Here is a 23,275-nt window from a genome sequence, read left to right as displayed (position 1 = left end):
AGAGACACAGAGTGACCCGTCACAGCGAGAGAGACACAGAGTGACCCGTCACAGCGAGAGAGACACAGAGGTTTTCACCAGGGAAACAGGCCCTTCAGCTCAGTCTATCCAGCCTCTCCTTATAACTCAAACCAGTCAGTCCCGGCAGCATCCGAGTAAATCTCTTCTGAGAGAGACACACACATCTACCTGTCCTTCCCTCGTCCTGTCCCACTCACTCCACCCCGCTCCCCCTCCTCCCCCCACTCCCATCCCACTCCTCACGTCCTCCCCTCTCCCCCTTCCCCCCACTCGCCCCCTCCTCCTCCCCCCACTCGCCTCATCTTCCCCCAGCTCCCTCTCCCCTGACTCCATCCCCTTCCCCCCACTCCACCCCGCTCCCCCTCCTCCCCACGCCCCCTCCCCCACACCCCACCCCGCTCCCCCCCCTCCCGACGCCCCCTCCCCCACACCCCACCCCGCTCCCCCCCCTCCCCACGCCCCCTCCCCCACACTCCATCCCGCTCCCCCCCCTCCCCACGCCCCCAGCCTCCTCACCTGGAAGGGACCCTCTGGATTGATGGTGACGTTAGCCTGCTGCCATTTCTCGGCCTGGTTTCCGCTGAGTGACCACACCTTGGTCTCGACTGGCTGTACTCCCAGAGCCCGGACCAACACGTTGAGGGAGCCTGCAACACACACACAGCTCAACGGTCAACATCAGCCCAACTGGACAATCACCTGAACAGCAGGAGGCCATTCAGCCCCTCTACCCTGTTACACAGGAACAGGAGGAGGCCATTCAGCCCCTCTACCCTGTTACACAGGAACAGGAGGAGGCCATTCAGCCCCTCTACCCTGTTGCACAGGAACAGGAGGAGGCCATTCAGCCCCTCTACCCGAATACACAGGAACAGGAGGAGGCCATTCAGCCCCTCTACCCGAATACACAGGAACAGGAGGAGGCCATTCAGCCCCTCTACCCTGTTACACAGGAACAGGAGGAGGCCATTCAGCCCCTCTACCCGAATACACAGGAACAGGAGGAGGCCATTCAGCCCCTCTACCCGAATACACAGGAACAGGAGGAGGCCATTCAGCCCCTCTACCCTGTTACACAGGAACAGGAGGTGGCCATTCAGCCCCTCTACCCTGTTACACAGGAACAGGAGGAATCCATTCAGCCCCTCTACCCGAATACACAGGAACAGGAGGAGGCCATTCAGCCCCTCTACCCGAATACACAGGAACAGGAGGAGGCCATTCAGCCCCTCTACCCTGTTACACAGGAACAGGAGGAGGCCATTCAGCCCCTCTACCCTGTTACACAGGAACAGGAGGAGGCCATTCAGCCCCTCTACCCTGTTACACAGGAACAGGAGGTGGCCATTCAGCCCCTCTACCATGTTACACAGGAACAGGAGGAGGCCATTCAGCCCCTCTACCCTGTTACACAGGAACAGGAGGAGGCCATTCAGCCCCTCTACCCGAATACACAGGAACAGGAGGAGGCCATTCAGCCCCTCTACCCGAATACACAGGAACAGGAGGAGGCCATTCAGCCCCTCTACCCTGTTACACAGGAACAGGAGGAGGCCATTCAGCCCCTCTACCCGAATACACAGGAACAGGAGGAGGCCATTCAGCCCCTCTACCCGAATACACAGGAACAGGAGGAGGCCATTCAGCCCCTCTACCCTGTTACACAGGAACAGGAGGTGGCCATTCAGCCCCTCTACCCTGTTACACAGGAACAGGAGGTGGCCATTCAGCCCCTCTACCCTGTTACACAGGAACAGGAGGAGGCCATTCAGCCCCTCTACCCGAATACACAGGAACAGGAGGAGGCCATTCAGCCCCTCTACCCGAATACACAGGAACAGGAGGAGGCCATTCAGCCCCTCTACCCGAATACACAGGAACAGGAGGAGGCCATTCAGCCCCTCTACCCGAATACACAGGAACAGGAGGAGGCCATTCAGCCCCTCTACCCTGTTACACAGGAACAGGAGGTGGCCATTCAGCCCCTCTACCCTGTTACACAGGAACAGGAGGAGGCTATTCAGCCCCTCTACCCGAATACACACAGAAACAGGAGGAGGCCATTCGGCCCCTCTACCCGAATACACAGGAACAGGAGGAGGCCATTCAGCCCCTCTACCCTGTTACACAGGAACAGGAGGAGGCCATTCAGCCCCTCTGCCCTGTTACACAGGAACAGGAGGAGGCCATTCAGCCCCTCTACCCTGTTACACAGGAACAGGAGGAGGCCATTCTGCCCCTCTACCCTGTTACACAGATACAGGAGGAGGCCATTCAGCCCCTCTACCTGAATACACAGGAACAGGAGGAGGCCATTCAGCCCCTCTACCCGAATACACAGGAACAGGAGGAGGCCATTCAGCCCCTCTACCCTGTTACATAGGAACAGGAGAAGGCCATTCAGCCCCTCTACCCTGTTACACAGGAACAGGAGGAGGCCATTCAGCCCCTCTACCCTGTTACATAGGAACAGGAGGAGGCCATTCAGCCCCTCTACCCTGTTACACAGGAACAGGAGGAGGCCATTCAGCCCCTCTACCCTGTTACACAGGAACAGGAGGAGGCCATTCAGCCCCTTTTCCCTGTTACACTGGAACAGGAGGAGGCCATTCAGCCCCTCTACCCTGTTACACTGGAACAGGAGGAGGCCATTCAGCCCCTCGACCCTGTTACACAGGAACAGGAGGAGACCATTCAGCCCCTCGACCCTGTTACACAGGAACAGGAGGAGGCCATTCAGCCCCTCTACCCGAATACACAGGAACAGGAGGAGGCCATTCAGCCCCTCGACCCTGTTACACAGATACAGGAGGAGGCCATTCAGCCCCTCTACCCTGTTACACAGGAACAGGAGGAGGCCATTCAGCCCCTCTACCCGAATACACAGGAACAGGAGGAGGCCATTCAGCCCCTCTACCCTGTTACACAGGAACAGGAGGAGGCCATTCTGCCCCTCTACCCTGTTACACAGATACAGGAGGAGGCCATTCAGCCCCTCTACCTGAATACACAGGAACAGGAGGAGGCCATTCAGTCCCTCTACCCGAATACACAGGAACAGGAGGAGGCCATTCAGCCCCTCTACCCGAATACACAGGAACAGGAGGAGGCCATTCAGCCCCTTGGGCCTGTTACACAGGAACAGGAGGAGGCCATTCAGCCCCTCTACCCTGTTACATAGGAACAGGAGGAGTCCATTCAGCCACACTACCCTGTTACACAGGAACAGGAGGAGGCCATTCAGCCCCTCTACCCTGTTACATAGGAACAGGAGGAGGCCATTCAGCCCCTCTACCCTGTTACACAGGAACAGGAGGAGGCCATTCAGCCCCTATACCCTGTTACACAGGAACAGGAGGAGGCCATTCAGCCCCTCTTCCCTGTTACATTGGAACAGGAGGAGGCCATTCAGCCCCTCTACCCTGTTACACAGGAACAGGAGGAGGCCATTCAGCCCCTCGACCCTGTTACACAGGAACAGGAGGAGACCATTCAGCCCCTCGACCCTGTTACACAGGAACAGGAGGAGGCCATTCAGCCCCTCTACCCGAATACACAGGAACAGGAGGAGGCCATTCAGCCCCTCGACCCTGTTACACAGGAACAGGAGGAGGCCATTCAGCCCCTCTACCCGAATACACAGGAACAGGAGGAGGCCATTCAGTCCCTCGACCCTGTTACACAGGAACAGGAGGAGGCCATTCAGCCCCTCTACCCTGTTACACAGGAACAGGAGGAGGCCATTCTGCCCCTCTCCCCTGTTACACAGATACAGGAGGGGGCCATTCAGCCCCTCTACCCGAATACACTGGAACAGGAGGAGACCGTTTAGCCCCTTGAGTCTGTTACACAGGAACAGGAGGCCATTCCATCAGTTCCTCTGGCGTGCCAGTGATTGGGGTGAATGATGTTAAATGCAGACAGTGAGAGGAGGGTTTTGGAGATTGGAATCTGTTGAAGATCAGCGAGAAGATCTCCGATCATTGACAGGAAAATTGCTGAAAGAGATGGAGGATTGACAAGGGGCTGGCAGAGATGATGATGGGCTGAATGTTTCAGAGTGTGTGTGCCTTCCTGTCAATCAGGATGCTTCAATTACGCAGGAGCTCACAGCTCTCACTTGGCAGTTGACTGGAATGAACACAGTGTGTTGTCAGCATGTTATAACTGAGGAGCTTTCAGACACGGTCCCCCAGAGAACACACACTCACTCCACCGACACACTGTCCCGAGACTGGAGCGAGCAACACCACAGCTGTGAGAGACACAGGAACAGTCTCTCTCTCCCCGAGAACACACACTCACTCCACCGACACACTGTCCCGAGACTGGACGCAGCAACACCACAGCTGTGAGAGACACAGGAACAGTCTCTCTCTCCCAGAGAACACACACTCACTCCACCGACATTCTCGAGGAATTAATTCTCGAGGAATTAAGGGCTATGGGGAGAGAGCGGGTAAATGGAGTTGAAATCAACCATGATTGAATGGTGGAGTGGACTCGATGGGCCGAATGGCCTTACTTCCGCTCCTATGTCTTATGGTCTTATGGACACACTGTCCCGAGACTGGACGCAGCAACACCACAGCTGTGAGAGACACAGGAACAGTCTCTCTCTCCCCGAGAACACACACACTGCACCGACACACTGTCCCGAGACTGGACGCAGCAACACCACAGCTGTGAGAGACACAGGAACGGTCTCTCCGCCCCAGAAAAGAAGGAAATTAGGAGAGCCAGAAGGGGTCACAAGAAGGCCGTGACAGGTAGGATTAAGGAGAACCCTAAGGCGTTCTATAAATATGTGAAGAGTAAAAGGATGAGACGTGAAGGAATAGGGCCTATAAAAGGTGAAGGCGGGAAAGTCTGTACGGAACCAGTAGAAATGGCAGAGGTGCTCAATGAGTATTTTGCCTCGGTTTTCACAGAGGAGAAGGACCTGGGTGGATGTACTGCGGGCGTGCGGTGGACTGAAAGGATTGAGTATGTGGACTTTAACAAAGAGGTTGTGCTGGAATCTTTGAATGGCATCAAGATAGATAAGTCGCCGGGTCCGGATGGGATGTACCCCAGGTTTCTGTGGGAGGCGAGGGAAGAGATTGCAGAGCCTCTGGCGATGATCTTTGCGTCGTCGATGGAGACGGGAGAGGTGCCGGAGGATTGGAGGATTGCGGATGCGGTTCCTATTTTCAAGAAGGGGAATAGGGATAGCCCAGGAAATTACCTACCGGTGAGTCTAACCTCAGTGGTTGGTCAGCTGATGGAGAAGATCCTGAGGGACAAGATTTATGAGCATTTAGAGAGGTTTAGTATGCTCAAGAATACTCAGCATGGCTTTGTCAAGGGCAGATCGTGCCTTACGAGTCTGGTGGAGTTCTTCGAAAATGTGACTAAACACATTGACGAAGGGAAAGCGGTAGATGTGGTTTATATGGATTTTAGCAAGGCGTTCGATAAGGTCCCCCATGCAAGGCTTCTAGAAAAAGTGAGACGGCATGGGATCCAAGGGGCTGCTGCCCTGTGGATACAGAACTGGCTTGCCCAAAGGAGGCAGAGAGTGGGTATAGATGGGTCTTTTTCTAAATGGAGGTCAGTCACCAGTGGTGTGCCCCAGGGATCTGTTCTGGGACCCTTGCTGTTTGTCATTTTCATAAATGACCTGGATGAGGAAGTGGAGGGATGGGTTGGTAGGTTTGCCGACGACACGAAGGTTGGTGGGGTTGTGGATAGTCTGGAGGGATGTCAGAAGTTACAGAGGGACATAGATAGGATGCAAGACTGGGCGGACAAGTGGCAGATGGACTTCAACCCAGATAAATGCGTAGTGGTCCATTTTGGCAGGTCAAATGGGATGAAGGAGTACAATATAAAGGGAATTTAACGCAGACAAGTGTGAGATATTGCACTTTGGAAGGACAAACCAAAGTAGAACGTACAGGGTAAATGGTAGGACTCTGAAGAGTGCAGTTGAACAGAGGGATCTGGGAATACGGGTACAGAATTCCCTAAAAGTGACGTCACAGGTGGATAGGGTCGTAAAGAGTGCCTTTGGTACATTGGCCTTTATAAATCGGAGTATCGAGTATAAAAGTTGGAGTGTTATGGTAAGGTTCTATAAGGCATTGGTGAGGCCGAGTTTGGAGTATTGTGTACAGTTTTGGTCACCTAGTTACAGGAAGGGTGTAAATAAGGTTGAAAGAGTGCAGAGAAGGTTCACAAGGATAGAACATAGAACATAGAACATAGAACATTACAGCGCAGAACAGGCCCTTCGGCCCACGATGTTGCACCGACCAGTTAAAAAAAAACTGTGACCCTCCAACCTAAACCAATTTCTTTTCGTCCATGAACCTATCTACGGATCTCTTAAACGCCCCCAAACTAGGCGCATTTACTACTGATGCTGGCAGGGCATTCCAATCCCTCACCACCCTCTGGGTAAAGAACCTACCCCTGACATCGGTTCTATAACTACCCCCCCTCAATTTAAAGCCATGCCCCCTCGTGCTGGATTTCTCCATCAGAGGAAAAAGGCTATCACTATCCACCCTATCTAAACCTCTAATCATCTTATATGTTTCAATAAGATCCCCTCTTAGCCGCCGCCTTTCCAGCGAAAACAATCCCAAATCCCTCAGCCTCTCCTCATAGGATCTCCCCTCCATACCAGGCAACATCCTGGTAAACCTCCTCTGCACCCTCTCCAAAGCCTCCACATCCTTCCTGTAATGTGGGGACCAGAACTGCACACAGTACTCCAAGTGCGGCCGCACCAGAGTTGTGTACAGTTGCAACATAACGCTACGACTCCTAAATTCAATCCCCCTACCAATAAACGCCAAGACACCATATGCCTTCTTAACAACCTTATCTACTTGATTCCCAACTTTCAGGGATCTATGCACACATACACCTAGATCCCTCTGCTCCTCCACACTATTCAAAGTCCTCCCGTTAGCCCTATACTCAACACATCTGTTATTCCTACCAAAGTGAATTACCTCACACTTCTCCGCATTAAACTCCATCCGCCACCTCTCGGCCCAACTTTGCAACCTGTCTAAGTCTTCCTGCAAACTACGACACCCTTCCTCACTGTCTACCACACCACCGACTTTGGTGTCATCAGCAAATTTGCTAATCCACCCAACTATACCCTCATCCAGATCATTAATAAATATTACAAACAGCAGTGGCCCCAAAACAGATCCCTGAGGTACACCACTTGTAACCGCACTCCATGATGAATATTTACTATCAACCACCACCCTCTGTTTCCTATCCGCTAGCCAATTCCTGATCCAATTTCCTAGATCACCCCCAATCCCATACATCTGCATTTTCTGCAGAAGCCTACCATGGTGAACCTTATCAAACGCCTTACTAAAATCCATATATACCACGTCCACTGCCTTGCCCCCATCCACCTCCTTGGTCACTTTCTCAAAAAACTCAATAAGGTTAGTAAGGCACGACCTACCTGCCACAAAGCCATGCTGACTATCACCTATCAATTCATTACTCTCCAAATAACTATAAATCCTATCCCTTATAATGTTGCCGGGACTTGAGAAGCTGAGTTACAGAGAGAGATTGAATAGGTTGGGACTTTATTCCCTGGAGCGTAGAAGATTGAGGGGAGATTTGATAGAGGTGTATAAGATTTTGATGGGTATAGATAGAGTGAATGCAAGCAGGCTTTTTCCGCTGAGGCTAGGGGAGAAAAAAACCAGAGGGCATGGGTTAAAGGTGAAAGGAGAAAAGTTTAAAGGGAATATTAGGGGGGGCTTCTTCACGCAGAGAGTGGTGGGAGTGTGGAATGAGCTGCCGGATAAAGTGGTAAATGCATTTAAGAAAAACTTGGACGGGTTCATGGATGAGAGGGGTGTGGAGGGATATGGTCCAAGTGCAGGTCAGTGAGATTAGGCATAAAATGGTTCGGCACAGACAAGAACGGCCAAAAGGCCTGTTTCTGAGCTGTAATTTTCTATGGTTCTATGGAAAGACTCTTAGTACTGTAGAGGATCAGAAGGACCTTGGGGTCCGGGTCCATCGGACTCTGAAATCAGCCCCGCAGGTGGAGGAGGTGGTTAAGAAGGCGTATGGTGTGCTGGCCTTTATCAATCGAGGGATTGAGTTTAGGAGTCCGGGGATAATGATGCACCTATATAAGACCCTCGTCAGACCCCACTTGGAGTACTGTGCTCAGTTCTGGTCACCTCATTACAGGAAGGATGTGGAAAAGATTGAAAGGGTGCAGAGGCGATTGACAAGGATGTTGCCTGGATTGAGTGGCATGCCTTATGAGGATAGGCTGAGGGAGCTCGATCTTTTCTCCTTGGAGAGACGTAGGATGAGAGGAGACCTAATAGAGGTATATAAGATGTTGAGAGGCATAGATCGGGTGGACTCTCAGAGGCTTTTTCCCAGGGTGGAAATGGCTGCTACGAGAGGACACAGGTTTAAGGTGCTGGGGGGTAGGTACAGGGGAAATGTTAGGGGGAAGCTTTTCACACAGAGGGTGGTGGGCGAGTGGAATCGGCTGCCGTCAGTGGTGGTGGAGGCAAACTCAATAGGGTCTTTTAAGAGACTCCTGGATGAGTACATGGGACTTAATGTTACGGAACCGACGAGGGAACGAGCTATTTTGGATCTGGTATTGTGTAACGAGGTAGGTAGAATTAAGGATCTTATTGTGAAGGACCCTCTTGGGTCTAGTGACCACAATATGGTCGAATTTCTGATTCAGATGGAAGAGGAGAAAGTTTGGTCTCAAACCAGTGTCCTCTGTTTGAACAGAGGGAAATATGATAGGATGAGGGATGAATTGGCTAAGGTAGACTGGGAGAGCAGGCTGGCAGGTAGGATAGCTGAGGAACAGTGGAGGATTTTTAAGGAGATCCTTTTCAGTTCTCAGCAAAAATATATTCCAGCAAAAAACAAGGATTGTAAGAAAAGGGAGAACCAGCCGTGGATAACGAAGGAAATAAAGGAGAGTATTAAAATAAAAACAGCTGCGTACAGAGTGGCCAAAAATAGTGGAGAAACAAGTGATTGGGAAAAATTTAAGAAACAACAAAGAGAGACTAAGAAAGCGATAAAGAAAGGAAGGATAGACTATGAAGCTAGGCTAGCAATTAATATAAAAAATGATAGTAAAAGTTTTTATAAATATATAAAAAGGAATAGAGTGGCTAGAGTGAATGTTGGACCCTTGGAGGACGAGAGGGGGGAGTTAATAGTGGGAAATGAGGATATGGCTGAGTCTTTAAATAAGTTTTTTGTGTCGGTCTTCACGGTGGAGGACACAAATAGTTTGCCAAATATTAACGATAGAGGGATGGCAGCAGGAGAAATACTTAATACGATTAATGTTACCAGAGAGGCAGTGCTGGGTAGACTAATGGGACTGAAGGTGGACAAGTCCCCGGGTCCGGATGGAATGCATCCCAGGGTATTAAAAGAAATGTCAGAGGTAATAGTGGATGCGTTAGTGATTATTTATCAAAACTCGTTGCGTTCTGGGGTAGTGCCGGTTGATTGGAAAACGGCTAATGTTACGCCGCTGTTTAAAAAAGGAAGGATACAAAAGGCGGGTAACTATAGGCCGGTCAGCTTAACGTCTGTAGTAGGGAAAATGCTGGAATCCATTATTAAAGAGGAGATAGCAGGGCATCTGGATAGAAATGGTTCGATCAATCAGACGCAGCATGGATTCATGAGGGGAAAGTCGTGCTTGACGAACATGTTGGATTTTTATGAAGATGTGACGAGGGCGGTTGATGGAGGAGAACCGGTGGATGCGGTGTTTTTGGATTTCCAAAAGGCGTTTGATAAGGTGCCCCATAAAAGGCTGCTGAAGAAGATTAGGGCACACGGAGTTGGGGGTAGTGTGTTAAAGTGGATTGGGGACTGGCTATCCGACAGGAAGCAAAGAGTCGGAATAAATGGGTGTTTTTCCGGTTGGAGGAAGGTAACTAGTGGCGTGCCGCAGGGATCGGTACTCGGGCCGCAACTGTTTACCATTTATATAGATGATCTGGAAGAGGGGACGGAGTGTAGGGTAACGAAGTTTGCAGACGACACAAAGATAAGTGGAAAAGTGAATCGTGTGGAGGACGGAGAAGATCTGTAGAGAGATTTGGACAGGCTGAGTGAGTGGGCGAGGATATGGCAAATGGAGTATAACGTTGATAAATGCGAGGTTATACACTTTGGAGGAAATAATAACAAATGGGATTACTATCTCAATGGAAACAAATTAAAACATGCTACCGTGCAAAGGGACCTGGGGGTCCTTGTGCATGAGACGCAAAAGCCCAGTCTGCAGGTACAACAGGTGATCAAGAAGGCAAATGGGATGTTGGCCTATATTGCGAAGGGCATAGAATATAAAAGCAGGGATGTCTTGATGCACCTGTACAGGGCATTGGTGAGGCCGCAGCTGGAATACTGTGTGCAGTATTGGTCCCCTTATATGAGGAAGGATATATTGGCATTGGAGGGAGTGCAGAGAAGGTTCACCAGGTTGATACCGGAGATGAGGGGTTTGGATTATGAGGAGAGGCTGAGGAGATTGGGTTTGTACTCGTTGGAGTTTAGAAGGATGAGGGGGGATCTTATGGAGACTTATAAGATAATGCGGGGGCTGGATAGGGTGGAGGCGGAGAGATTCTTTCCACTTAGTAAGGAAGTTAAAACTAGAGGACACAGCCTCAAAATAAAGGGGGGTCGGTTTAAGACAGAGTTGAGGAGGAACTTCTTCTCCCAGAGGGTGGTGAATCTCTGGAATTCTCTGCCCACTGAGGTGGTGGAGGCTACCTCGCTGAATATGTTTAAAGCGCGGATGGATGGATTCCTGAGCGGTAAGGGAATTAAGGGTTATGGGGATCAGGCGGGTAAGTGGTACTGATCCACGTCAGATCAGCCATGATCTTATTGAATGGCGGGCAGGCTCGAGGGGCTAGATGGCCTACTCCTGCTCCTATTTCTTATGTTCTTATGTTCTTAATAGGATGGAGGGTTATAGGTAGGCTGAGAAGGTAGGGATATGTTCAGCACAACTTGTGGGGCTGAAGGGCCTGTTTTGTGCTGTAGTTTTCTATGTTTCTATGTTTCTAGAACACACACTCACTACACCGACACACTGTCCCGAGACTGGACGCAGATACATCATAGCTGTGAGAGACACAGGAATGGTCACTCTCCCCCAGAGAACACACACTCACTACACCGACACACTGTCCCGAGACTGGACGCAGATACATCATAGCTGTGAGAGACACAGGAATGGTCACTCTCCCCCAGAGAACACACACTCACTACACCGACACACTGTCTCACCACTCGTCACCGGCTGCTATCCTGAGGAAGACCCCACTTTCTCACCGGAGCCCCACAAGGCTGTGTTCTCAGCCCCCAACTATACTCCTTCTACACTTATGACTGTGCGGCCAAATTCCCCTACAATTCGATTTTCAAGTTTGCTGACGACACCACCGTAGTGGGACAAAGAACAAAGAAAATTACAGCACAGGAACAGGCCCTTCGGCCCCTCCAAGCCTGCACCGACCATGCTGCCCGACTTAACTAAAACCCCCTACCCTTCCGGGGAGCATATCCCTCTATTCCCATCCTATTCATGTATTTGTCAAGACGCCCCTTAAAAGTCACTACCGTATCCGCTTCCACTACCTCCCCCGGCAACGAGTTCCAGGCACCCACCACCCTCTGTGTAAAAAATCTGCCTCGTACATCTCCTTTAAACCTTGCCCCTCGCACCTTAAACCTGTGCCCCCTAGTAATTGACTCTTCCACCCTGGGAAAAAGCTTTTGACTATCCACTCTGTCCATGCCCCTCATAATCTTGTAGACTTCTATCAGGTCGCCCCTCAACCTCCGTCGCTCCAGTGAGAACAAACCAAGTTTCTCCAACCTCTCCTCATAGCTAATGCCCTCCATACCAGGTAGCATCCTGGTCAATCTTTTCTGTACCCTCTCCAAAGCCTCCACATCCTTCTGGTAGGGTGGCGACCAGAATTGAACACTATATTCCAAGTGCGGCCTAACTAAGGTTCTATGAAGCTGCAACATGACTTGCCAATTTTTAAACTCAATGCCCCGGCCGATGAAGGCAAGTATGCCGTATGCCTTCTTGACTACCTTCTCCATCTGCATTGCCACGTTCAGTGACCTGTGTACCTGTACACCCAGATCCCTCTGCCTATCAATACTCTTAAGGGTTCTGCCATTTACTGTATATTTCCTATCTGTATCAGACCTTCCAAAATGCATTACCTCACATTTGTCCGGATTAAACTCCATCTGCCATCTCTCCACCCAAGTCTCCAACTGATCTGTATCCTGTCTATAATTACCAGGGTTCTCTCTACTCCCCTTCTTGAACAAGGGGACAACATTTGCTATCCTCCAGTCTTTTGGCACTATTCCTGTAGACAATGACGACACAAAGATCAAAGCCAAAGGCTCTGCAATCTCCTCTCTAGCCTCCCAGAGAATCCTAGGATAAATCCCATCCGGCCCAGGGGACTTATCTATTTTCACTCTTTCCAGAATTGCTAACACCTCCTCCTTATGAACCTCAATCCCGTCCAGTCCAATAGCCTGTATCTTAGTATTCTCCTCAACAACATTGTCTTTTTCCTGTGTGAATACTGACGAAAAATATTCATTTAGCGCCTCTCCTATCTCTTCAGATTCCACGCACAACTTCCCACTCCTGTCCTTGACTGGCCCTAACCTTACCCTAGTCATTCTTTTACTCCTGACATACCTATAGAAAGCTTTAGGGTTTTCCTTGATCCTACCTGCCAAAGACTTCTTATGTCCCCTCCTGGCTCTTAACTCTTTCTTTAAGTCTTTCCTGGCTAACTTGTAACTACAGTAAGAAGTTTAACAACACCAGGTTAAAGTCCAACAGATTTATTTGGTAGCAAAAGCCACACAAGCTTTCGGAGCTGCAAGCCCCTTCTTCAGGTGAGTGGGAATTCTGTTCACAAACAGAGCATATAAAGACACAAACTCAATTTACTTATTCAATTTAACTTGTAACTCTCAAGTGTCCTAACTGAGCCTTCACGTCTCATCTTTACATAAGTCTCCTTCTTCCTCTTCACATGAGATTCAACCTCCTTAGTAAACCCCGGTTCCCTCACTCGTCTGCTTCCTCCCTGCATGACAGGTACATATTTATCAAGGACACGGAGGAGCTGTTCCTTGAACAAGTTCCACATTACAATTGTATGTATTGTTCTTTGTTCTTTGTACAGCTGTGAGACACACAGGAACAGTCTCTCTCTCCCAGAGAACACACACTCACTACACCGACACACTGTCCCGAGACTGGAGCGAGCAACACCACAGCTGTGAGAGACACAGGAACAGTCTCTCTCCCCGAGAACACACACTCACTCCACCGACACACTGTCCCGAGACTGGAGCGAGCAACACCACAGCTGTGAGAGACACAGGAACAGTCTCTCTCTCCCAGAGAACACACACTCACTCCACCGACACACTGTCCCGAGACTGGAGCGAGCAACACCACAGCTGTGAGAGACACAGGAACAGTCTCTCTCTCCCAGAGAACACACACTCACTCCACCGACACACTGTCCCGAGACTGGAGCGAGCAACACCACAGCTGTGAGAGACACAGGAACAGTCTCTCTCTCCCAGAGAACACACACTCACTCCACCGACACACTGTCCCGAGACTGGAGCGAGCAACACCACAGCTGTGAGAGACACAGGAACAGTCTCTCTCTCCCAGAGAACACACACTCACTCCACCGACACACTGTCCCGAGACTGGAGTGAGCAACACCACAGCTGTGAGAGACACAGGAACAGTCTCTCTCTGCCAGAGAACACACACTCACTCCACCGACACACTGTCACGAGACTGGAGCGAGCAACACCACAGCTGTGAGAGACACAGGAACAGTCTCTCTCTCCCCGAGAACACACACTCACTGCACCGACACACTGTCCCGAGACTGGACGCAGCAACACCACAGCTGTGAGAGACACAGGAACAGTCTCTCTCTCCCAGAGAACACACACTCACTCCACCGACACACTGTCCCGAGACTGGACGCAGCAACACCACAGCTGTGAGAGACACAGGAACAGTCTCTCTCTCCCCGAGAACACACACTCACTCCACCGACACACTGTCCCGAGACTGGACGCAGCAACACCACAGCTGTGAGAGACACAGGAACAGTCTCTCTCTCCCAGAGAACACACACTCACTCCACCGACACACTGTCACGAGACTGGAGCGAGCAACACCACAGCTGTGAGAGACACAGGAACAGTCTCTCTCTCCCAGAGAACATACACTCACTCCACCGACACACTGTCCCGAGACTGGAGCGAGCAACACCACAGCTGTGAGAGACACAGGAACAGTCTCTCTCTCCCCGAGAACACACACTCACTCCACCGACACAGCAATTTCTCCTTTCTCCATATCTAAGCCAGGTCGCAGACTTCAAGGGTTTCTGTGAAGCTGGCATAACCCGTAACGTTTTACATTGAATTTGGCTGGAAAGAGCGCGAGAGGTTTCACTCCAGGTGTGATTGAACTGAGCCACGAGGAACTTCAATCAAAAACAAAGTTGAATTAAGGACATTGTTGACATGTATCATGAGACACTGAGCAAGAACGTTTAACAATTAACAGAGAAGGAGGTGCTGGAAGTCTTAAAACGCTTCAAGGTCGGTAAATCCCCGGGACCCGATGAAGTGAATCCCAGGACATTGGGGGAGGAAATTGTGGGTCCCCAGCAGAGATACTTGAATCATCGATAGTCACGGGTGAGGTGCATGAAGATTGGAGGGTGGCAAATGTTGTGCCTTTGGTTAAAAAGGGCTGCTGGGAAAAGCCTGGGAACTACAGGCCGGTGAGCCTCACATCTGTAGTGGGTAAGTTGTTGGAAGGTATTTTGAGAGACAGGATCTACAGACATTTAGAGAGGCAAGGACTGATTAGGGACAGTCAGCATGGCTTTGTGAGTGGAAAATCATGTCTCACAAATTTGATTGAGTTTTTTGAAGGGGTAACCAAGAAGGTAGATGAGGGCAGTGCAGTTGATGTTGTCTACATGGACTTTAGCAAGGCCTTTGACAAGGTACCGCATGGTAGGTTGTTGCATAAGGTTAAATCTCCCGGAATCCAGGGTGAGGTATCTAAATGGATACAAAATTGGCTTGATGACAGAACAGTAAGAAGTCTAACAACACCAGGTTAAAGTCCAACAGGTTTATTTGGTAGCACAAGCTTTGGGAGCACTGCCCATTCATCAGATTCTTTCCACTTAGTAAGGAAGTTAAAACTAGAGGACACAGCCTCAAAATAAAGGGGGGTCGGTTTAAGACAGAGTTGAGGAGGAACTTCTTCTCCCAGAGGGTGGTGAATCTCTGGAATTCTCTGCCCACTGAGGTGGTGGAGGCTACCTCGCTGAATATGTTTAAAGCGCGGATGGATGGATTCCTGAGCGGTAAGGGAATTAAGGGTTATGGGGATCAGGCGGGTAAGTGGTACTGATCCACGTCAGATCAGCCATGATCTTATTGAATGGCGGGGCAGGCTCGAGGGGCTAGATGGCCTACTCCTGCTCCTATTTCTTATGTTCTTATGTTCTTATCAGGTGATGACAGAAACCAGAGGGTGGTTGCAGAGGGCTGTTTTTCAAACTGGAGGCCTGTGACCAGCGGTGTGCCTCAGGGATCAGTGCTGGGCCCACTGTTATTTGTCATTTATATTAATGATTTGGATGAGAATATAGGGGGCATGGTTCGTAAGTTTGCGGATGACACCAAGATTGGTGGCACAGTGGACAGTGAAGAAAGTTATCTCGGACTGCAATGGGATCTTGATCAATTGGGCCAGTGGGCTGACGAATGGCAGATGGAATTTAATTTAGACAAATGCGAGGTGATGCATTTTGGTAGGTTGAACCAAGGCAGGACTTACTCAGTTAATGGTAGGGCGTTGGGGAGAGTTACAGAACAAAGCGATCCAGGGGTACATGTTCATAGCTCCTTGAAAGTGGAGTCACAGGTGGACAGAGTGGTGAAGAAGGCATTCGGCATGCTTGGTTTCATTGGTCAGAACATTGAATACAGGAGTTGGGACGTCTTGTTGAAGTTGTACAAGACATTGGAATACTGTGTACAGTTCTGGTCACCCTATTATTGAACGGATATTATCAAGAACATAAGAACTAGGAGCAGGAGTAGGCCATCTGGCCCCTCGAGCCTGCTCCGCTGTTCAATAAGATCATGGCTGATCTTTTTGTGGACTCAGCTCCACTTACCCGCCCGCTCACCATAACCCTTAATTCCTTTACTGTTCAAAAATGTATCTATCCTTACCTTAAAAACATTCAATGAGGTAGCCTCAACTGCTTCACTGGGCAGGGAATTCCACAGATTCACAACCCTTTGTGTGAAGAAGTTCCTCCTCAACTCAGTCCTAAATCTGCTTCCCCTGATTTTGAGGCTATGCCCCCGAGTTCTAGTTTCACCCGCCAGTGGGAACAACTTCCTGGCTTCTGTCTTATAGAACATCGAAAAACTACAGCACAATACAGGCCCTTCAGCTCACAAAGTTGTGCTCAACATGTCCCTACCTTAGCGATTGCTAGGCTTACCTATAACCCTCTATCTTACTCAGTTCCATGTACTTATCTAAAAGTCTCTTAAAAGACCCTGTCGAAGCTGTTCCACCACCACGACCGGCAGCCGATTCCACGCACCCACCACCCTCTGAGTGAAAAACTTACCCCTGACATCTCCCCTGTACCTACTCCCCAGCACCCTAAACCTGTGACCTCTTGTGGCAACCATTTCAGCCCTGGGTAAAAGCCTCTGAGAATTCACTCTGTCAATATCCCTCAACATCTTATACACCTCTATCAGGTCACCTCTCATCCTTCGCCTCTCCAAGGAGAATAGACCAAGCTCTCTCAACCTATCCTCATAAGGCATGCCACCTAATCCAGGCAACATCCTTGTAAATCTCCTCTGCACCCTTTCTATGGCTTCCACATCCTTTCTGTAATGAGGCGACCGGAACTGGGCACAGTACTCCAGGTGGGGTCTGACCAGGGTCCTATACAGCTGCAGCATTATCTCCCGATTTCTAAACTCAATTCCTCTATTGATGAAGGCCAGTATTCCATACGCCTTCTTAACCACAGCCTCTACCTGCGACGCTGCTTTGAGCGTCCTATGAACCCGGACCCCAAGATCCTTCGGATCTTCCACACTGCCAAGCGTCTTACCCTTAATATTATATTCTTCCATCCTATTCGACCTGCCAAAATGAACCATCACACACTTATCTGGGTTGAAGTCTATCTGCCACTTCTCCGCCCAGTCTTGCATCTTATCTATGTCTCGTTGCAACTGCTGACATCCCTCTACACTATCCACAACCCCACCAACCTTTGTGTCATCAGCAAACATGCCAACCCATCCTTCCACTTCCTCATCCAGGTCATTTATAAAAATCACAAAGAGCAAGGGTCCCAGAACAGATTCCTGGGGCACTCCACTGGTGACCGACCTCCACGCTGAAAAAGACCCATCTACAACCACTCTTTGCCTTCTGTGGGCAAGCCAGTTCTGAATCCACAAGGCAATGTCCCCTTGTATCCCATGCCCCTTCACTTTCTCAATGAGCCTTGCATGGGGCACCTTATCAAACGCCTTGCTGAAATCCATATAAACTACATCTACCGCTCTTCCCTTGTCTATGTGTCTAGTAACATCTTCAAAAAATTCAATTAGGCTCGGAAGGCATGATCTGCCTTGGACAAAGCCGTGCTGGCTATTTCTGATCATACTATTCCTCTCCAGATGTTCATAAATCCTGCCTCTCAGGATCTTCTCCATCAACTTGGGATAATTGGAACACATTCTGGGGAAGGTGGGACCTGTACAAACAGGACGGGGTGCACCTGAACCAGAGGGGCACCAATAGGATTAGCAAATTTGCTGATGACACCAAAGTCGGTGGTGTGGTAGACAGTGAGGAAGGGTGTCGTAGTTTGCAGGAAGACTTAGACAGGTTGCAAAGTTGGGCCGAGAGGTGGCGGATGGAGTTTAATGCGGAGAAGTGTGAGGTAATTCACTTTGGTAGGAATAACAGATGTGTTGAGTATAGGGCTAACGGGAGGACTTTGAATAGTGTGGAGGAGCAGAGGGATCTAGGTGTATGTGTGCATAGATCCCTGAAAGTTGGGAATCAAGTAGATAAGGTTGTTAAGAAGGCATATGGTGTCTTGGCGTTTATTGGTAGGGGGATTGAATTTAGGAGTCGTAGCGTTATGTTGCAACTGTACACAACTCTGGTGCGGCCGCACTTGGAGTACTGTGTGCAGTTCTGGTCCCCACATTACAGGAAGGATGTGGAGGCTTTGGAGAGGGTGCAGAGGAGGTTTACCAGGATGTTGCCTGGTATGGAGGGGAGATCCTATGAGGAGAGGCTGAGGGATTTGGGATTGTTTTCGCTGGAAAGGCGGCGGCTAAGAGGGGATCTTATTGAAACATATAAGATGATTAGAGGTTTAGATAGGGTGGATAGTGATAGCCTTTTTCCTCTGATGGAGAAATCCAGCACGAGGGGGCATGGCTTTAAATTGAGGGGGGGTAGTTATAGAACCGATGTCAGGGGTAGGTTCTTTACCCAGAGGGTGGTGAGGGATTGGAATGCCCTGCCAGCATCAGTAGTAAATGCGCCTAGTTTGGGGGCGTTTAAGAGATCCGTAGATAGGTTCATGGACGAAAAGAAATTGGTTTAGGTTGGAGGGTCACAGTTTTTTTTTAACTGGTCGGTGCAACATCGTGGGCCGAAGGGCCTGTTCTGCGCTGTAATGTTCTATGTTCTATGTTCTAATAACCTGGGAGGGGAATTTGTTACGGCTCTTCAGGGGGGTTTAAACTAATTTGTCAGGGGAGTGGGAAAAGGAGTTGCAGTCCAGAAGTCAGTGAGGGTGGTGAGGTATTGGGGAAGGTATCAGGGTCAAGGGTGGGTACCGGTGGGCAGGAAGGTGGGTTGAAGTGTGTCTACTTCAATGCAAGGAGCATCCGGAACAAGGTAGATGAACTTGGGGCGTGGATTGGTACTTGGGACTACGATGTTGTGGCCATTACGGAGACGTGGGTAGAACAAGGACAGGAATGGTTGTTGGACGTTCCGGGGTATAGATGTTTCACTAAGTGTAGGGAAGCTGGTAAAAGAGGTGGAGGAGTGGCATTGTTAATCAAGGATAGTTTAACGGCTGTGGAAAGGCACTTCGAGGGGGATCTGCACACTGAGGTAATATGGGCTGAGGTTAGAAATAGGAAAGGAGCGGTCACGATGTTAGGAGTTTACTATAGGCCCCAAAATAGTAATAGAGATGTGGAGGAAGAAATTGCTAAGCAGATTATGGATATGAGTGGAGGTCACAGGGTAGTTGTCATGGGGGACTTTAACTTTCCAAATATTGATTGGAACCTTTGTAGGTCAAATAGTTCAGATGGGGCAGTTTTTGTGCAGTGTGTGCAGGAGGGTTTCCTGACACAATATGTGGATGGGCCGACTAGAGGTGAGGCCACATTGGATTTGGTACTGGGAAATGAACCGGGCCAAGTGTTAGATTTGGTTGTGGGAGAGCACTTTGGAGATAGTGACCACAATTCGGTATCTTTTGTTATTGCAATGAAGAGGGATAGGGCCGTACGGCAGGGCAAGGTTTACAATTGGGGGAGAGGTAATTATGATGCGATTAGGCAAGAATTAGGGGGCATAAGTTGGGAACAGAAACTGTCAGAGAAAGGAACTAATGAAAAGTGGAACTTTTTCAAGGAACAAATACTGGATGTCCTTGATAGGTCCCTGTCAGGCAGGGAGGAAATGGCCGAGTGAGGGAACCATGGTTCACGAAAGAGGTGGAATGTCTTGTGAAAAGGAAGAGGGAAGCTTATGTAGGGATGAGGAAGCAAGGTTCAGATGGCTCAATTGAGGGTTACAAGTTAGCAAGGAATGAGCTGAAAAAGGGGCTTAGGAGAGCTAGGAGGGGACACGAGAAGTCATTGGCGGGTCGGATCAAGGAAAACCCCAAGGCTTTTTACTCTTATGTGAGGAATAAAAGAATGACCAGGGTGAGGTTAGGGCCGGTCAAGGACAGTAGTGGGAACTTGCGTAAGGAGTCAGTAGAGATAGGCGAGGTGATGAATGAATACTTTTCTTCAGTGTTCACCAAGGAGAGGGGCCATGTTTTTGAGGAAGAGAAGGTGTTACAGGCTAATAGGCTGGAGGAAATAGATGTTCGGAGGGAGGATGTCCTGGCAGTTTTGAATAAACTGAAGGTCGATAAGTCCCCTGGGCCTGATGAAATGTATCCTCGGATTCTTTGGGAGGCAAGGGATGAGATTGCAGAGCCTTTGGCTTTGATCTTTGGGTCCTCGCTGTCCACGGGGATGGTGCCAGAGGACTGGAGAATGGTGAATGTTGTTCCTCTGTTTAAGAAAGGGAATAGAAATGACCTTGGTAATTATAGACCAGTTAGTCTTACTTCGGTGGTTGGTAAATTGATGGAAAAGGTCCTTAGAGATGGGATTTACGACCATTTAGAAAGATGCGGATTAATCCGGGATAGTCAGCACAGATTCGTGAAGGGCAAGTCGTGCCTCAAAAATTTGATAGAATTTTTTGAGGAGGTAACTAAGTGTGTTGATGAAGGTAGGGCAGTTGATGTCATAAACATGGATTTTAGTAAGGCGTTTGATAAGGTCCCCCATGGTCGGCTTATGATGAAAGTGAGGAGGTGTGGGATAGAGGGAAAGTTGGCCGATTGGATAGGTAACTGCCTGTCTGATCGAAGACAGAGAGTGGTGGTCGATGGAAAATTTTCGGATTGGAGGCAGGTTGCTAGCGGAGTGCCGCAGGGATCAGTGCTTGGTCCTCTGCTCTTTATGATTTTTATTAATGACTTGGAGGAGGGGGCTGAAGGGTGGATCAGTAAATTTGCTGATGACACCAAGATTGGTGGAGTAGTGGATGAGGTGGAGGGCTGTTGTAGGCTGCAAAGAGACATAGATAGGATGCAGAGCTGGGCTGAAAAATGGCAAATGGAGTTTAACCCTGATAAATGTGAGGTGATTCATTTTGGTAGGACTAATTTAAATGTGGATTACAGGGTCAAAGGTAGGGTTCTGAAGACTGTGGAGGAACAGAGAGATCTTGGGGTTCATATCCACAGATCTCTAAAGGTTGCCACTCAAGTGGATAGAGCTGTGAAGAAGGCCTATAGTGTGTTAGCGTTTATTAACAGGGGGTTGGAGTTTAAGAGCCGTGGGGTTATGCTGCAACTGTACAGGACCTTGGTGAGACCACATTTGGAATATTGTGTGCAGTTCTGGTCACCTCACTATAAGAAGGATGTGGAAGCACTGGAAAGAGTGCAGAGGAGATTTACCAGGATGCTGCCTGGTTTGGAGGGTAGGTCTTATGAGGAAAGGTTGAGGGAGCTAGGGCTGTTCTCTCTGGAGCGGAGGAGGCTGAGGGGAGACTTAATAGAAGTTTATAAAATGATGAAGGGGATAGATAGAGTGAACGTTCAAAGACTATTTCCTCGGGTGGATGGAGCTATTGCAAGTGGGCATAACTATAGGGTTCGTGGTGGGAGATACAGGAAGGATATCAGAGGTAGGTTCTTTACGCAGAGAGTGGTTGGGGTGTGGAATGGACTGCCTGCAGTGATAGTGGAGTCAGACACTTTAGGAACACTTAAGCGGTTATTGGATAGGCACATGGAGCACACCAGGATGATAGGGAGTGGGATAGCTTGATCTTGGTTTCAGATAAAGCTCGGCACAACATCGTGGGCCGAAGGGCCTGTTCTGTGCTGTACTGTTCTATGTTCTAACTTACCAACCACTGAGGTTAGACTCACTGGTCTATAATTTCCCGGGCTATTTCTTCTCCCTTTCTTGAATAACGGAACCACATCCGCAATCCTCCGGAACCTCTCCTGTCTCCATTGATGATGCAAAGATCATCGCCAGAGGCGCAGCAATCTCTTCCCTCGCCTCCCACAGTAACCTGGGGTACATCCCATCCGGTCCCGGCGATTTATCTAACTTGATGCTTTTCAAAAGCTCCAACACATCCTCTTTCCTAATGTCCACATGCTCAATCTTCTCAGTCCACTGCAAGTCTGCACTGCAACTACCAAGATCCTTTTCCACTGTGAATACTGAAGCAAAGTATTCATTGAGTACCTCTGCTATTTCTACCGGTTCTATACAGACTTTCCCACCGTCACATTTGATAGTTCCTACTCCTTCACATCTTATCCTCTTGCTCTTCACATACTTGTAGAATGCCTTGGGGTTTTCCTTTATCCTGTCTGCCAAGGCCTTCTCATGACCCCTTCTTGCTCTTCTAATTCCCCTCTTAAGTTCCTTCCTACTAGCCGTATACTCTTCTAGATTTCTAACATTACCTAGCTCCCTGAACCTTTTGTAGGCTTTTCTTTTCTTCTTGACTAAATCCATTACAGCTTTCGCGCACCACGGTTCCTGTAACCTACCATAACTCCCCTGTCTCATTGGAACGTTGCTGTGTGGCAACCATTTCAGCCCTGGGAAAAAGCCTCTGAGAATCCACTCAATCAATACCTCTCAACATCTTATACACCTCTATCAGGTCACCTCTCATCCTTCGTCTCTCCAAGGAGAAAAGGCCGAGCTCCCTCAACCTATCCTCATAAGGCATGCTCCCCAATCCAGGCAACATCCTTGTAAATCTCCTCTGCACCCTTTCAATCTTTTCCACATCCTTCCTGTAATGAGGAGACCAGAACTGCGCGCAGTACTCCAAGTGTGGTCTGACCAGGGTCTTATAAAGCTGCAGCATTATCTCACGACTCCTAAACTCAATTCCTCGATTGATGAAGGCCAGTACACCATACGCCTTCTTAACCACAGCCTCAACCTGCACAGCTGCTTTGAGCGTCCTATGAACTCGGACCCCAAGATCCTTCTGATCTTCCACTCTGCCAAGAGTCCCACCATTAATATTATATTCCGCCATCCTATTTGACCTGCCAAAATGAACCACCTCACACTTCCCTGGGTTGAAGTCCATCTGCCACTTCTCCGCCCAGTCTTGCATCCTATCAATGTCTCGCTGCAACTTCTGACATCCCTCCACGCTATCCACAACACC

At 49.4% G+C, this 23,275-nt stretch overlaps 1 protein-coding gene across 1 annotated transcript in view; it reads right to left on the bottom strand.

Annotated features, from left to right (window-relative positions):
• Window positions 1-537: 537 nt before the first annotated feature.
• Window positions 538-23,275, bottom strand: part of LOC144486085 (MAM domain-containing glycosylphosphatidylinositol anchor protein 1-like) — a gene marked incomplete at its 3' end in the record, with an annotated part of 298,296 nt that continues 275,558 nt past the window's right edge. Inside the window, 1 exon segment of the mRNA XM_078204195.1 lies at window positions 538-668. Coding sequence (XP_078060321.1) covers window positions 538-668 — 131 coding nt within the window.

Source organism: Mustelus asterias, unplaced genomic scaffold, assembly GCF_964213995.1.
Source record: "Mustelus asterias unplaced genomic scaffold, sMusAst1.hap1.1 HAP1_SCAFFOLD_287, whole genome shotgun sequence".
Taxonomy (NCBI): domain Eukaryota; kingdom Metazoa; phylum Chordata; class Chondrichthyes; order Carcharhiniformes; family Triakidae; genus Mustelus; species Mustelus asterias.
Note: the sequence above shows the minus strand (reverse complement) of the source record. Positions and strands in the feature narration are given on the sequence as shown.